At 40.3% G+C, this 13,189-nt stretch overlaps 1 protein-coding gene across 5 annotated transcripts in view; it reads right to left on the bottom strand.

Annotated features, from left to right (window-relative positions):
- The window catches only part of TFDP2 (transcription factor Dp-2), a 46,549-nt gene that overhangs the window by 11,386 nt on the left and 21,974 nt on the right, over positions 1–13,189 (bottom strand). For 2 of the 5 annotated variants that reach the window (XM_027650660.1, XM_027650664.1), the window contains exons 4-11: positions 11,819–11,908; positions 10,185–10,288; positions 7,110–7,231; positions 6,089–6,136; positions 4,605–4,767; positions 3,920–4,066; positions 1,691–1,759; positions 935–1,086 (exon numbers count right to left, since the gene is read on the bottom strand). In XM_027650660.1, the coding sequence (XP_027506461.1) occupies positions 935–1,086; positions 1,691–1,759; positions 3,920–4,066; positions 4,605–4,767; positions 6,089–6,136; positions 7,110–7,231; positions 10,185–10,288; positions 11,819–11,908 (895 nt within the window). The remainder of the gene's footprint in view (positions 1–934; positions 1,087–1,690; positions 1,760–3,919; positions 4,067–4,604; positions 4,768–6,088; positions 6,137–7,109; positions 7,232–10,184; positions 10,289–11,818; positions 11,909–13,189) is intronic. The other 3 variants (XM_027650661.1, XM_027650662.1, XM_027650663.1) reach the window with 3 other exon arrangements.

Raw genomic sequence — 13,189 nt, 5'->3', positions numbered from 1 at the left:
CTAAAATTCCCAGCTTGGTGAACTGCAGTGCTGATGGGAGTATTCCAAAGGTTTGTCACAGAATGTATTGGACTTCAGTCCAATTTTCTACAAAAATCCAACTCTTAATAGTATTGCTGTTTTGCATGTTGGTGCTTAGGTTACTAGAGCCTGTCTATTTTTGCTGCCTGACACAGTTCAGTCCAGGATTTGCACACCAAGAGTGAAATCTGTAATCTACAGTATTAAAGCAAAGCCAGCTATTCTCAGCTGATAAACTATTGTGATCCGATTACCAGTTAAAGTAACAGCACCTCACACTTCAGCCATATTTTCACAGGACGAAGAGCACCAGAATTATGTAATTATTTTCAAATTAATACAAATGCAACTATAGCAGTTTGCTTACAAAGACAGTCTTTCAAATTTCTATGTCATTTCCTTCAAAGAACTAAGTGCCCCTTTTTTGGTGCTAAAAGACACTTTAAAAGTTGTTATCATCACCTCCAGGACGTTACTTTTGTGTCACATGGATCACCTTTGTTTCTGACTGTATACAGTTTTCTGGCATATGAAGAGTAAATATTCAGAAGCAGTACCATGGCTTCATGAAAAGGTGATGCTGTCCTGGTATACACAGTTTCATTCAGTTATTTCTTCTGTGCAGTGGACGGTCTTTGAAATGTCAGCCTGAAGTGCCTTTCACAAAGTGACAGTTGACCTTTTTTAACTTGTAAAGCAGTGTTGATAAACTCATTCCTATTACTCCTGCAGTTGCATTAAATATTAAAAACCCCAAACCAAAACAACAAGCAACCCCATGGAGTGACAGTTGCAAATGTAAAATACGATAATTACTTTCAGTAAACTAGAAAAATTTCCCTTGTTTGTTTTAAGAAAAATTCCAGTCTGTAAAGAAAATAAAATTGTAAAAATTGATTCCATAAACACTCACTTGTCACTTGATATGCTGCAGTCTATAATCGTTCTTTTGCTAGTGTTGACTATTAAGAAGGGCAGCTGTATTGTGGAGTTCAAAGATGGAGGGCCTTGATTTTGCTGTTCATTTTGCTGATTTCTTTGTACCAAGTTTTTAAATGCTATTTGCTGTAAAAAAAAAAAAAAAAGAAAAAAGAAAAATGATCACTGAGAATAAAAGAGCAGACATCAGTGTTTCCAGGAAATGAACTGCCATAGGTCTTATTTACCAACTCTCAATACCTTATTTTGTCAAAAAGTTGTGGCCTGTCTTTCTCTTTGCACAATGAAGTTCACCAGGAACAGAAGTTAAAGGCAAATTTCTCACACATATCCTAATGACTATGTCCCACTCACACTCCCTGGAGAAGAAACAATAAAGGAGTGCTAAAGCTTCCCCATTCCTTTGGAAAAGGCACTGGAGTCCCAGGTCTTCTCTGGTACTTTTTAAGCATTATTACCTCAGACTAGGAGCTCCTTACACTGAAACAAAAGTTAACAAAAATTCCCCCTCTTCCCATGATCTGTATTCTCTTTCCCCTCTCCTTTATCAACCACTTCTCTCTCTAAAGAACTAGTTTTGAAATTCTTCTCTGGAAGTTATTAAACAAGTGCTGTTTGTGACACCACTCACTGTCTACTGATTTCTTATATCTGACTGCATCTGTATGAAAATGTGTGGGTTTAGGAAATGTACTTTCATTTACAGAAAAAAAATTAAAATTAAATATACCTGCAGCAGCAGTTCTTGCAGTTGGGCTCGCTTCTGTTTTATCCTTTCAATCCGCTTCTGTTTTTCTATCTTAAAAGATAAATGTAAATGCATCAAGATATTTCCTTAGTTACCTTGTGCCATTGTGCCATTCTTTGAAAACGGGGTGAATTGCCTGGTCATATGAGTTTCTCCAGTAAACAGGTCTGTCAAACTATAATTTCTTTCTTTGTCAACCATTTTAACTCCAGTAAGGAATTCATTATTACAAGAGACTATTATCTCCCCACCCATTGCTCTTCTGTATTGTGAACTGAGAGCCAATTAGCACCAAATCAAACACTTGCTCGAGGGGGTGCTTTGGGGTTTGTGGTTTTTATTTTCGGGTTTTTTTCTTTCTGCCCCTCCACTCTTCAGCAGTTGTGGACGTCCCACTGTTCTAACTGCAACCTACCAGACATAAATGTTTGGAGGCTGGGCTCAGGATCATCTCCTCCACCTTTCCAGTGACCTCTTTCCATTTGAGTCTCCATTAAACTCACAAGATTGCAGCAACAAATCTTGTGATTACCTCTACCCCAAAAAGGGGGTAGAGGTTACATTTTCTATATGAGCACAGAATCCTTCTCTTGCAAGAGTTTTGTTAATGGCAGTTTATGGGGCCAAGCCATCCTCCCCCGGGGTGTGGAGTGTTTGGGACAGCTGGAGTGCTGGATGCCTTCAGGCCCTGCAGGTACAGCAGTGTTTGGAGTGTCCTCCAGGGCCATATGAGAGAACTGGACAACTGTCATCATGGTTACAAGGGGTTCTTCCTCATCCTGTTGGTGCCAGCACTGTATCATTGCTCCCCAGAATATTAAACCCTTAAATTACCTCTTCATTCAACCACTGGAAATAAATGATGCAGTCTTTTAAAACTTAGCTGGCCCAACCCCCCTGTCCTATTTACAGTGTTGCTCTGTGGTGGCTCCCTCCTCACACACTTCAATGTTTAAAATGCTTCCTTCAGAGCACAGTAAATGACTTTTTTTTTCTGGGATTCCTAAAACCAATAAACAGTGCAGATATCACTTAGGCATGGTTTCTATATAATAATTTTTTTGTACTGGTAATCTTATTAGGATTTACACTGTAAGAAGAGTTGGCAATTTGTACAGCTTTAAAAGCAAAATTAATTCTGATTTTCACACCATAAAAATGCAGTTGTATTTTACATTCTCTCCTATTATGTCAGAGGAAGCAACGTTTTTAAAAAAAATAAGCCTGGCTTCCATTTTGTGCATATGTAATTAGAGCCTGAAACAGTGAATCACATATGATCACTGAAGATAACACAAGTTCTATATTTGTAACAATAACCTATATTGAAGAGAATACATTCACATGAATGTATGCAAACAGTAAATTTATCCATAATTTAAAGAACCCACCCTGGAGTATAATTACTGAGCACATGCATTCTCCTTGGGGGAGTGCATTTGCCAAGTGCTGTAATGGACAAAACAGTAAAAGCTTTTCTATTACCACATCTAGAAAGACAATTGATGTAAATGACTGCACAAAAAGAGCTGTTCTGTACTGGAAAGGCGCCACCCACCTCCTAAGATACCTACTGCACAAATATCACAAATCTAGTAAATATTAAGATGTATTTGCAAACAGCCATTACATCACGCTGCAGTAAATACAGTGACTTGTGCTTTTATTTATAGCACATTTGGCCTGAAGGACAAGCAACATTTGTGCATATAAATTCTGGCATCCCTGCAAAAAACCACTGTAACTCTTAGCCTGCTGGAAAAATAATGGAAATAACCAATAAGTTAAACTTCTTTTTTGTTTTACTGGCAGTTCATAACTAGTATTTGACACCCTAGCAGGAATTACTTTTCAATTTAATTTCCTTTGAATCGTATTTCCAAGTACAGACATTAATAGAGAATTGGACTTCTATTCTTTTGACTTTCTTCTGGTTAATTCAAGCTATTACACCACTGTCCATTTTTGTTAGGTAAACAGCTTGGGGTTTTAAAAAACTTTATGTAACATATACTAAATAAACAAAGCTGAACTAATCTTATCAAACACATCCTTTCAGTTTATTCCAATATCAAAAGTTCTATTTTCATAGTGTGCAAGAATCAAAACCAATCAGTTCCAAACTGAGAAAAAAACCCCTCTTGTAAAGAAGAGCAACTCCATTATCATAACCTGGGAACTAAACAGAATTTCCCATGTACCTCCCTTTACCTCTAGATTCTGACATTCCTGAGCTGAGTTTGTAGGAAGGCCAATCCATCTGATTTCCTTCTTCTCCTTTGAAATGATGTTCATTGCCATCAGGACGTTGAGGGCATCGTAGACTCTCCGTCTAATATTCTTCTGATCATAAGCCTGCTAAGAAAACAATTCAGCATTAATTACAACGAAAGAATTAAAAAAGGAAAGACAATTGAGCACATCCTAGATATGTAGAAGATAGAATGCCAAAATAGCAGTTCAAGTCAGAGTGCTATTAAAATATGATCCTTCTCCTGTGCTACTCCTTGGATACCACATGAGCATGTCTGGCTACAGGTGGAAGCTTCAGGCCTGCTGGAAGCATCTGTGCAGGAAATTCCCACCATGGCAAGTCTGTCACTATTGAAAAGCCAGACAAGACCACACATGGTGGGTGCAAGAGTAGTCTTTTCTTAAAGTTAATTATTTTGGCAGACTTGTCTACTTTGTTTATAATTTAGAGGGAATTCAATTCTTCATTTTAATTCTCTGTTTTTGAATTTCTGAGGATAAGTCTTTATATCTGAGAAGTAGTTAAGTAAGTGAAGGAAAGTATGGACGGTGGCAGGACAGTGCAGAACCAGAAGGAACAGAACCCCACGATAAACCAGACAAATCTGTAATGGTATAACAGTTTCACCCCCTCTTTGCTTACCGAGTCTGCAGCCAAGTGGCTGTTGGAATTTGTGAACTCTGACACCAGCTCATCAGCCACTTCATTGTATGAAGTTGTTCCTTTACGCTGAACTTTTTCGCAAACTTTCATTGAAAAATGCCTCAGCCCCTTCCCATTTTTATCTCCTTTTTTGCTTCTCTTACTGGAAAGAGAAAAACATTATTTTAATACATTGAATGTTAATAAGCTACTGTGTTACACAGTACAGGGTCTACCTTTTGCAACAGGAATCTGGACCATTTAAATTAAACCAAAACTGTTCTGATTTTTTGCATCAGTTTCTTGTTTCTTACAAGTTGGCAAAAAAGTGCACTGGAGCCCTTTCCCTTTCCTTGGCTATTTCTACATGGGTTGTATTTGAACACATGCCACGGGAAGATGCTTAAAAATAGATTTGGAATTCATCTCCAGGTAGTTTCACAAAAGAACAATCAAAAAAATCTCACAGGGTATTTATGTGCCTGGAACCCAGATTTATGGGGATCTCTCACGTGTGTGCCTAAAATAGAAAGGCTCAGACACCCCTATTTAAATATTTAAAATACAGCAAGAGATACTAAACTTGCCCATCAGGGGAATTAAGCTCTGTGCCATCATAGTTAAGACAGAGGTACAAGAATTTCTTTAGTGGAGAATAAGTACATATTCACTGGGTTTTATGGTGCCAAATTAACAACTGGCAACTGTCAGGGTTATTTTCCATTCACCTTCTTCTTCCAGAAAAGCAAGAGCTTAGCTAATAGTAACAGAAAAAAACAGGAGCAGTTGGTTTTCTCACACAAACTAGATTTGGATGTGGATTACAACAGAAGCCTTTAAAAAGTTCAGCTCTGTTGTTTTTGGTTTTAAGGTTTTTTTTAATTACAGTCTGAAAAGTTCATTTGGTAATATGTTTCAGGGAGATATGTTATTTTACAGGAAAAAGGCCTAGTTCTGCCAGCAGTAACAAGCTAAGGAAAATATTAAAATATTAAAGTAAAAGAATGGTTTTCAAAATTTAGAACATATTTAAGAAAACAGAACACAGAAGAAAAAAAAAGAATAGGAACACCAGAAGATTAAAAAACCCCCAACACTTCCAATCCCTACATAGATATTCAATTTGATCAACCTCAACAGTTAAACAAATAAATCCACCTTGAATGTTTTAAAAAAAAGTTTCAGAAGCAAAGGAAAAGACCATTTGTTTACAAGTATTTGTCACATGGAAAACTAGAACAATCTTGTTTCTGAAAATCTGTTTTTCACAACTCCCAGTATCATCTGTAACAGCAAATTTATTTATCAGGAAGTGATGAAGCTAAAAGGAATGAATTATAACTACAAGGAATAAGATTCACACAGCTTTTATGTGAAGGAGTGAAAACTGAAAGTGGGAACTGGACACCCATCTCTCTGAAGGGCAGATCTGAAGTAAAAGAGGTATGACTGTACACATAAAATACATGTTCAGCAATACTCACCTTTCTGAAAAATCTGATTCTATAATTTCTTGAGTCCGTTTTCGCTCCCTAAGAAAAGACAATTCAAACTTAAGATGAAAATAACATCATATCTACAGACCACTAAAATCACAGTATGCAGGGCCTTGCTGGATCTGGTGTTTGCTGCTACATGTTTCCCAAAAGGGAAAAATCTGACACACAGAGATTGACAAAATTTGAGAGAAGGTGGTTAGGGCTTTTGGAGGAGGTTGTTGGAGCTCACTGCCAGACAAGTTCTATTCCCAATTTTACCATGCTTTGCCCATATAAATTTAGGTAAGTCACTTCACCTGGAACTACAAAAGTGCTGACGTGAGCTAGATAACCAAAGGCCATCAAAAAGGAGAAACTGGGCTCCTTTGAAAATTCCTATTTAAAATTCCTCCATGTGGAACAAAAATGTCTTTAAACAGTGCCTAGCATATATCCTGTATTTTCAGGCCATTGAATGTTCTGAAATCTTTAAACAAAAAACCAAGGTAAACCACTAAACATGTTCATATCAGGGCTGATGCAGACAGAGCTGAAGAGAGAGACTCTGAGGAAGCAGCTGGTGTGAATTTTGCACAGGACGAGCAGTTTGCAGTCACTGGTGGTTCCTTATCATCCCATTTATACCCACAGCAAACAGGAGCTGTGTCTCAGACTCGCATTTATTCCTGCAGCTCACACCAGGAACGTTGCCTGAGAGTGTTGGGAAGTTACATTCCATTGTTTCCCTGTGTTTCCAAAGTGGCCCCACAGCACAGACTCACAGCTGGAGACCTGACACTGCTGTGGGGGACACTGAACAGGAAGGATGGATTTGAAGCCCTGTGCCTTGAAAGCCAGCACGTACTTGGTTTGCGGTGCAGAGCACAGGAGGCCTCTCCCTGGGCAGCAGCAGTGGGATTTCTGCCTCACAATCCCTGTCCATGGTGCTTAACTGGGGGCTGAGTGCAGCTGGGGTGGGGGCTGCAGCACTTGCCTCAGACATCTTTAAATAAGGTAAAAGTCTTACCCTGGGACCCAGCCAGAAGCTTCTGTTATGTGTGTCTGTGTGACCATTGTTGGAGGTGGGTTATATGGGCTCCCAATCAGAACACTCCCTGAACTGGTCAGTCTTTGTGGTGTGCTTATGATCTGTAAAATTTAGGAATAAAAAACACTGCTGTCTTAAGAAAAGAGAGGTTACCACAGCCCAAAATACTAAGCATTGCACTAAGAAAAGCAGTAATAAATTCTGTACTGGAAGCAAGCTGCAGTCAAAATATACAGAAGAGATGTCATCAGAAGATCTTCATACAGTAACATAATTACAACACTGTTTTCTAATTGTAGCATATTACTGTATTATTCATATGGTCAAGAACTAGACAAACAGAAGTAATTCCTAGGTATGGCAGGTAGGATCTGTACCTACAGACACCCAGCTGTTTCTCCACGAGTACATCCAGGCAATGTTTTGATCCCTGTAACCAATAAAACCTTCTTTCTTTCCAATGGATCTGTTCCTTGTAATTGTCTTCGGTACCAAAGACAAACCGAGCTCCAGGCAAAGTGTTCCCTGCAGTTTCTAGCACTCACAAGATCCCAGGGCATGCTGGCAAGCTAATAATACAGCACTGTACCTGTGGAATTCAACTTAAAGTCTGTACTGTAGATAGACTTTTCATTTACACAAACCTGGTGAAATTGCAGGTACACTGGTTAACACCAAGACACCTGGTCTCAACTTTTAAATCACATCCAAGTTCACTCTTCAAAGTAGGTCACCAGAAGAATTTAGATAGTATTTATGGATCAAACAGCATTAATTACTTAATATTTAAAATAAAACACATTTAATTACTTTGATTCCAGTATGATAAGATTCATACCAAGGTTTCTTTTTACTCATATACCTTATTTCACTTTTTAAAACTTTATTTTACTTTACTCCATTTGTTAAGTAACATGTTTAGTACTGACTGTACTAAACATTGTAGTTTCCTTTACTATTTAACTTATCCAACAACCTTGTAAGTATACAGCATATATATATACATACATAGCAAGTGTGTATATATATGTAGCAAGTGTGTATATATACAGCAAATGTGTGAATATATACATACACACATATGCAAAAAATAAGTATACAGAATTTGTTTGGTATCCATCAATACTGTTTAAACAAGTAGAAATAAATTATATGTGAAGAATCTCCCATTTCCTTAGCTCATTGAGTGTTACTTCACATCCCTCCTGACACCACACCGTCATAACACACATTGTTTTGTCTTAAAGATATAAATTCATCTCAGTTAGTTTTTGTAAACGGATAGCTCCGCAGAACCAAACCCAGAAATTTAGAGAAACCGAAGCAGTGGTACAAGTGATGTATTTCCTGGTGGATCCCGGAGAACCAGAGGTGCCCTCCTGGCTGCGTTACCCGCCGTGACCCCGCGGGTCCCGTGTGCGGGGCCGCTCCCGCCCGGCCCGCAGTGCCACCTGGCGGCCCCTGGGAACGAGCACTAACACTTTATCAGTAACACTTAAACTTACACCTACGGATTGAATCCAAAGAAACGGTACCAAACAGTCGTACCCAAGAACCCAGCCAGCAAACAGTGCCCTCTCCGCCACTGGCACAGCCATAGCCCGGGGGACTCAGACCAATGGTCACCGTTCAGCCACCTCACTGATCCCGGGGGCTGTGCTGGTCTGAAGGACCTGGAGCAGTGGTTAAACAAAGCCAACAGCCCCTCCCAGCAGCAGGGTGTTGCTGACACAGGTGGGAGGCCGAGGCAGCGCTAACACTGGCACTGCTGAGAGCTTGTGGGCATTCTCCTTTCAATGGCCTGGCATAACACAGCTGTACCCTGGGTGTCCTAGAAGGCCTGCTTTAATGGCTACTTAATAAGAAAATGTTTTCTGAATATAGATCTATCCTTGCAAAACAGCAGAATAAAAGAATGAAAAAATGAAAAGAAAAAAAATAAAAATTGTGTGTCTCACACCAGGTAGTAGCTTTTGCAACTTCTATCTGCTATAGAACCTTAACTGCAACTAGGGCTCACTTAAACCAAAAGCAGGGCCTTGAGAAGTCACCTGTAAGAGTAGGAACTGCATTAACAGACTGCTCTGCCCTGGTCTGGGCTATTTATTGCACTCACAAAACATCTTCTGTGGCAGAACTATTCCAGTGCAATGCTACAGGGCACACACTCCAGCAAGACGTGCATCAGCACTGATGCACTGAGCAGGGCTGTTCCAGGGCAGTTCCAGGGCAGTTCCCTGGCAGCCTGTGCCCAGTACTCCAAACAGAGAGCTCCACACAGCAGGGAATGCCATGGGGGGGTGGTTGTAATGTGTGTGCCCCTTTGGTGTACTGCTGTCCTTTGGTGCAACCCACTAAAGAACAGTAGTAATGCTGACAGGAAAAAGGCCTAACACAATTATTTATAAAACACACCAAATGGTTCTGTACTCAGGCTAAGGGCTTGGCAGGTGGGCATCAGGTCACCAGAAACTGTTCATGTTTCTAGGTATTGTTTTTTTTAGCTCTCTGGCCACCAGAAAACCTAATTTTTTTCTCAAAACTAGATCCAAAATCCCTGAAATGTCAACATATGCCCATATACCATTACCACTGACAGGAAAAGAAGAGTAGTTTCAACAAGTTAAATCTCTCATGGCACATCCAAGGCACTCTCTGGCAATGCTGGAGGGAGATTTACTGGTGAGAACATGACTAAAAACATTCAAAGAATATCAGTAACATTCCTAATGGGATTTTTTTTTTCCTTAATACACTTTTGTTAAAATGTCAGCTGATAAAGCTGTTTTAATTTCCACTCAAAGCCAGGCAAACAGGTGTCCCCCAAGGGCAAACACAGGAGCGTTGTTGGGAGTGGCAATTTTGGGATGCTGAGCCTGCTGTGCCCCCACGTCCCCCCCCTTCCCACCCAGGTGGGGCACTTTGTGGCTGGGGCAGGAAGCAGCAAGTTCCTCACACAGTTCACATCTTTGTTTTTCATGTTTCTACGTTACACCAACAGGAAGTCACACAGGCAGTTACACAAGTTGGCATTACCAGGGTTGCAACACTTACCATTTGGGGTCCAACATTCACATTGATTGGTCCTAAGGTTTTTGGCAAAATCTTAGTCGGAGAGTTGGTGCTGGAAACTGGCAATGTAATTACTGAAATATTACCTAAAGAGAGTGGTAAAAAGAGAGGTTTAAATTACTGCCTTAGTAACCTGTGAAAACCACTTTGGCAAATTCTCCCACCACTTCAACGTTCTGGAACCAAATTAGCTTTCTTGCCTCATTCATTGCAAACACACCCTCACGTAACAGTCTCCAGACCTTTCAGCAGATGTCACAAGGACACCTCACCAAAATACACCTTCACTATTTTACCTTTAAAATTAAATGTATTTTATTTACAGAAACAATTTATTTATTCTTGCCTAAGACGAAGAGCACACAGCCTGCTATACCTCAGCATTAGAAGTTAAAATTAATGAGAATACTTTAACAAGAAGCCAGCATACAAATCCTATTTATAACCATAAGCACACGTAGAAAATATGCATCCATAAACCTTCCTAGCCTTAACCATTCCTCATCCACCTATACTAGAGTGTTCTGTAAACACCACTGCAGTGAGCAAATCACAGCCTGCCACTGTACAGATGGAGTAAGTGATGCCTTTACAACTTACCTAAAGTAACAGAGCAGGCAGCTGGATGCCAAGATAAAGCCAACCACGCCACCATGTTCTCATCCCAAGATGTTTATCATCTTTGTGATCCCGGACTGCTTACGGATCTAACCCATTCTGCCTTCACACAGCTCAACGCTGAGAGCCTCAAAATACTGCTGCTCCTCCTCTATCCCAAATCGCATCCTGTATATTGATTATTTGGACCGAATGTTTTAATCAAAATGGTCATTGCAGCACTACTGTGTGTTACAGCCCAGGAGTGCTCCAACTGCTGTGCACAAGCCACTCCAAGCAGTGAGATCACTGGCTTATCCATGGACATTGTGGCAGCAGCAGCAGCTTTCTCTGGGACATCTTCAAAGCAAGGGAGTTGGGAATCGATCAAACACCAGCCCCCATTTGTACACACAGCCCTGCTCAAAAGGGGCAGGGACAGTGGGGGGTCTGCAGGCACAACCAAATGTAAGGAAGAGCTGCCACCGCCTCGTAATCCAGAGTCAGCCTGAGTCTAGCTGAGGTCTTGAGTCACGAGGACAAGGATTGGCTCCTGGAGAACTCCTTACACTCTGGCACTGCAGACAGCAACTGAGGGCATCTGAGGTGACAGGTTCCTTCAGCACAGCACAGACACCAGCCCTCCTCCCACAGGAGGCAGCCAACACTCAGCTCAGCCCACATGGGCCCAAGCTGATATTAGACATCCCTGGTCTTTTCTCACATCTCCAGTTCACCTCCACTGCCCACTTTTCTCTTCTCACTTGGTCCTGAATCATGGTCTCTCTTTTACAATTTATGCTAGCACACCTATGTTCTGCCATGGGGTAACTGAAAAATCATACATTCAATAACGTAATTTCTCTGCAATAGCAAGCAGGAGCAACACAATTGATAGAAAAAGAGTACTTAAAAAAGGATTTTATCTTCTGTAGTCACAGCACAGAAGTAGAAAAGATGTAGACATATGCAAAGTCTTTCCTTTATAAAAAAAAATCAGAGATATGAGAAATACATACAATTTGAGGCAAGGATGTTTTCTTGTTCTGCATAAATTTTCCAAAAGGCAGATCTGTATCTGAAAACATCTTCAGAAACTGCTTGTTTCTCTAGTCAACAAAATGAATAAATTATTCAGTCACCTCGCTCACCTAGAAAAACAAACTTACAACCACACCATCCCAAACTCACCCCCCCAGGAAATCCTTGCTCTATTATGAAACATCTTTTGTGAGGTAGCGCCAGAGTGCACAAAACAGCAATTCATGATTTACATACACTGTGTTCCCATTCTGAGCTCAAAATAATTCTACTTGTCAGTTTTACTTTTGCTAGAGGATTTTGCCTGGGATTTCCCAAGTTCTGCCAGCATATTCTCATCAAAATCCAGTCTCCCCCCTCACTGCGGGCTGTTGCAATCAATGATGTGTCACTTCCCAGTACTGCTGTAGGAATTTTCCTCTTTTCTGCTGCAGCTGAAACTTTTGACCCCGTTATCTCCAAGATCAGCTCTCATATTATTTGTCCTTGTCCCTCCTCTTACCAGGGAAAAGAAATAAATTACTTTCTCTGGTGCTGACAGCATAAGGTCACATGGCAAAGTGCAGTAAAATTCTGAAATGTCGGGTTTGGCTTCCAACTCTACCACAGGGCTCCACCACAGAGCTGCCTCCAACAACACTTCCTGCCCTGCAAGAGACACTGGAATGTCATGTTTCACAGAATAAGAGTGAGATGTGTCAGACTTACAGCACTATGCAGTCAGCACAGCAGCACAACTAGTAGCCACTGCTGCACTGTGCCTTCCTTTACAGGGCTCCGCAGATAAATGTACATGGTCACCACTAGGGCAACTTCAGGATATACCAGGGTCTTTCAAATTACTTGATCTTGATTTTAAAAAGACAGCAGTTTACATATGGCATGTGTTTAAGTGTCTTTTTGGCTGGAGTTGCTGTCAATAAAAAAGATTTTCATCTTCTAATCCCTACACAAATCCCCCTTTTGGCAGCAGCACTGTCAAAATCATTTTAAGAGTTGATGGAGCGCTCAAAGAAATGTTTCCCTGCCTTTGTTCTTCCTTTTAAATTTCTCCATGGGTAAATATAAATATGTGAATGTGTAGATTTTTAAATGCAGATAGGATAGAAAGGGACCAGTTTCTTTTAATGAGTGAGGTCTCTTTCATCCACAGTGGACAGAAGGAAAGAACAACCAAATTTTACAACAGTAAGAGGTTGTTCTACATGTTTGTCAGCAGCTGAAAAATAAGTAAACAAAGCTTTATCACTTATGAATAAAATATTCCCTCCCTATTGTTTTCTTTTTCTCAAACATACCATTATGGTCCACATACTCATGTAACCTCAAATGCTACAAATATTTAACAA

Source organism: Corapipo altera, unplaced genomic scaffold (genome assembly GCF_003945725.1).
Source record: "Corapipo altera isolate COAL_440 unplaced genomic scaffold, ASM394572v1 54, whole genome shotgun sequence".
NCBI classification, from domain to species: Eukaryota; Metazoa; Chordata; class Aves; order Passeriformes; family Pipridae; genus Corapipo; species Corapipo altera.
This window is presented reverse-complemented; position numbering and strand designations above follow the sequence as displayed.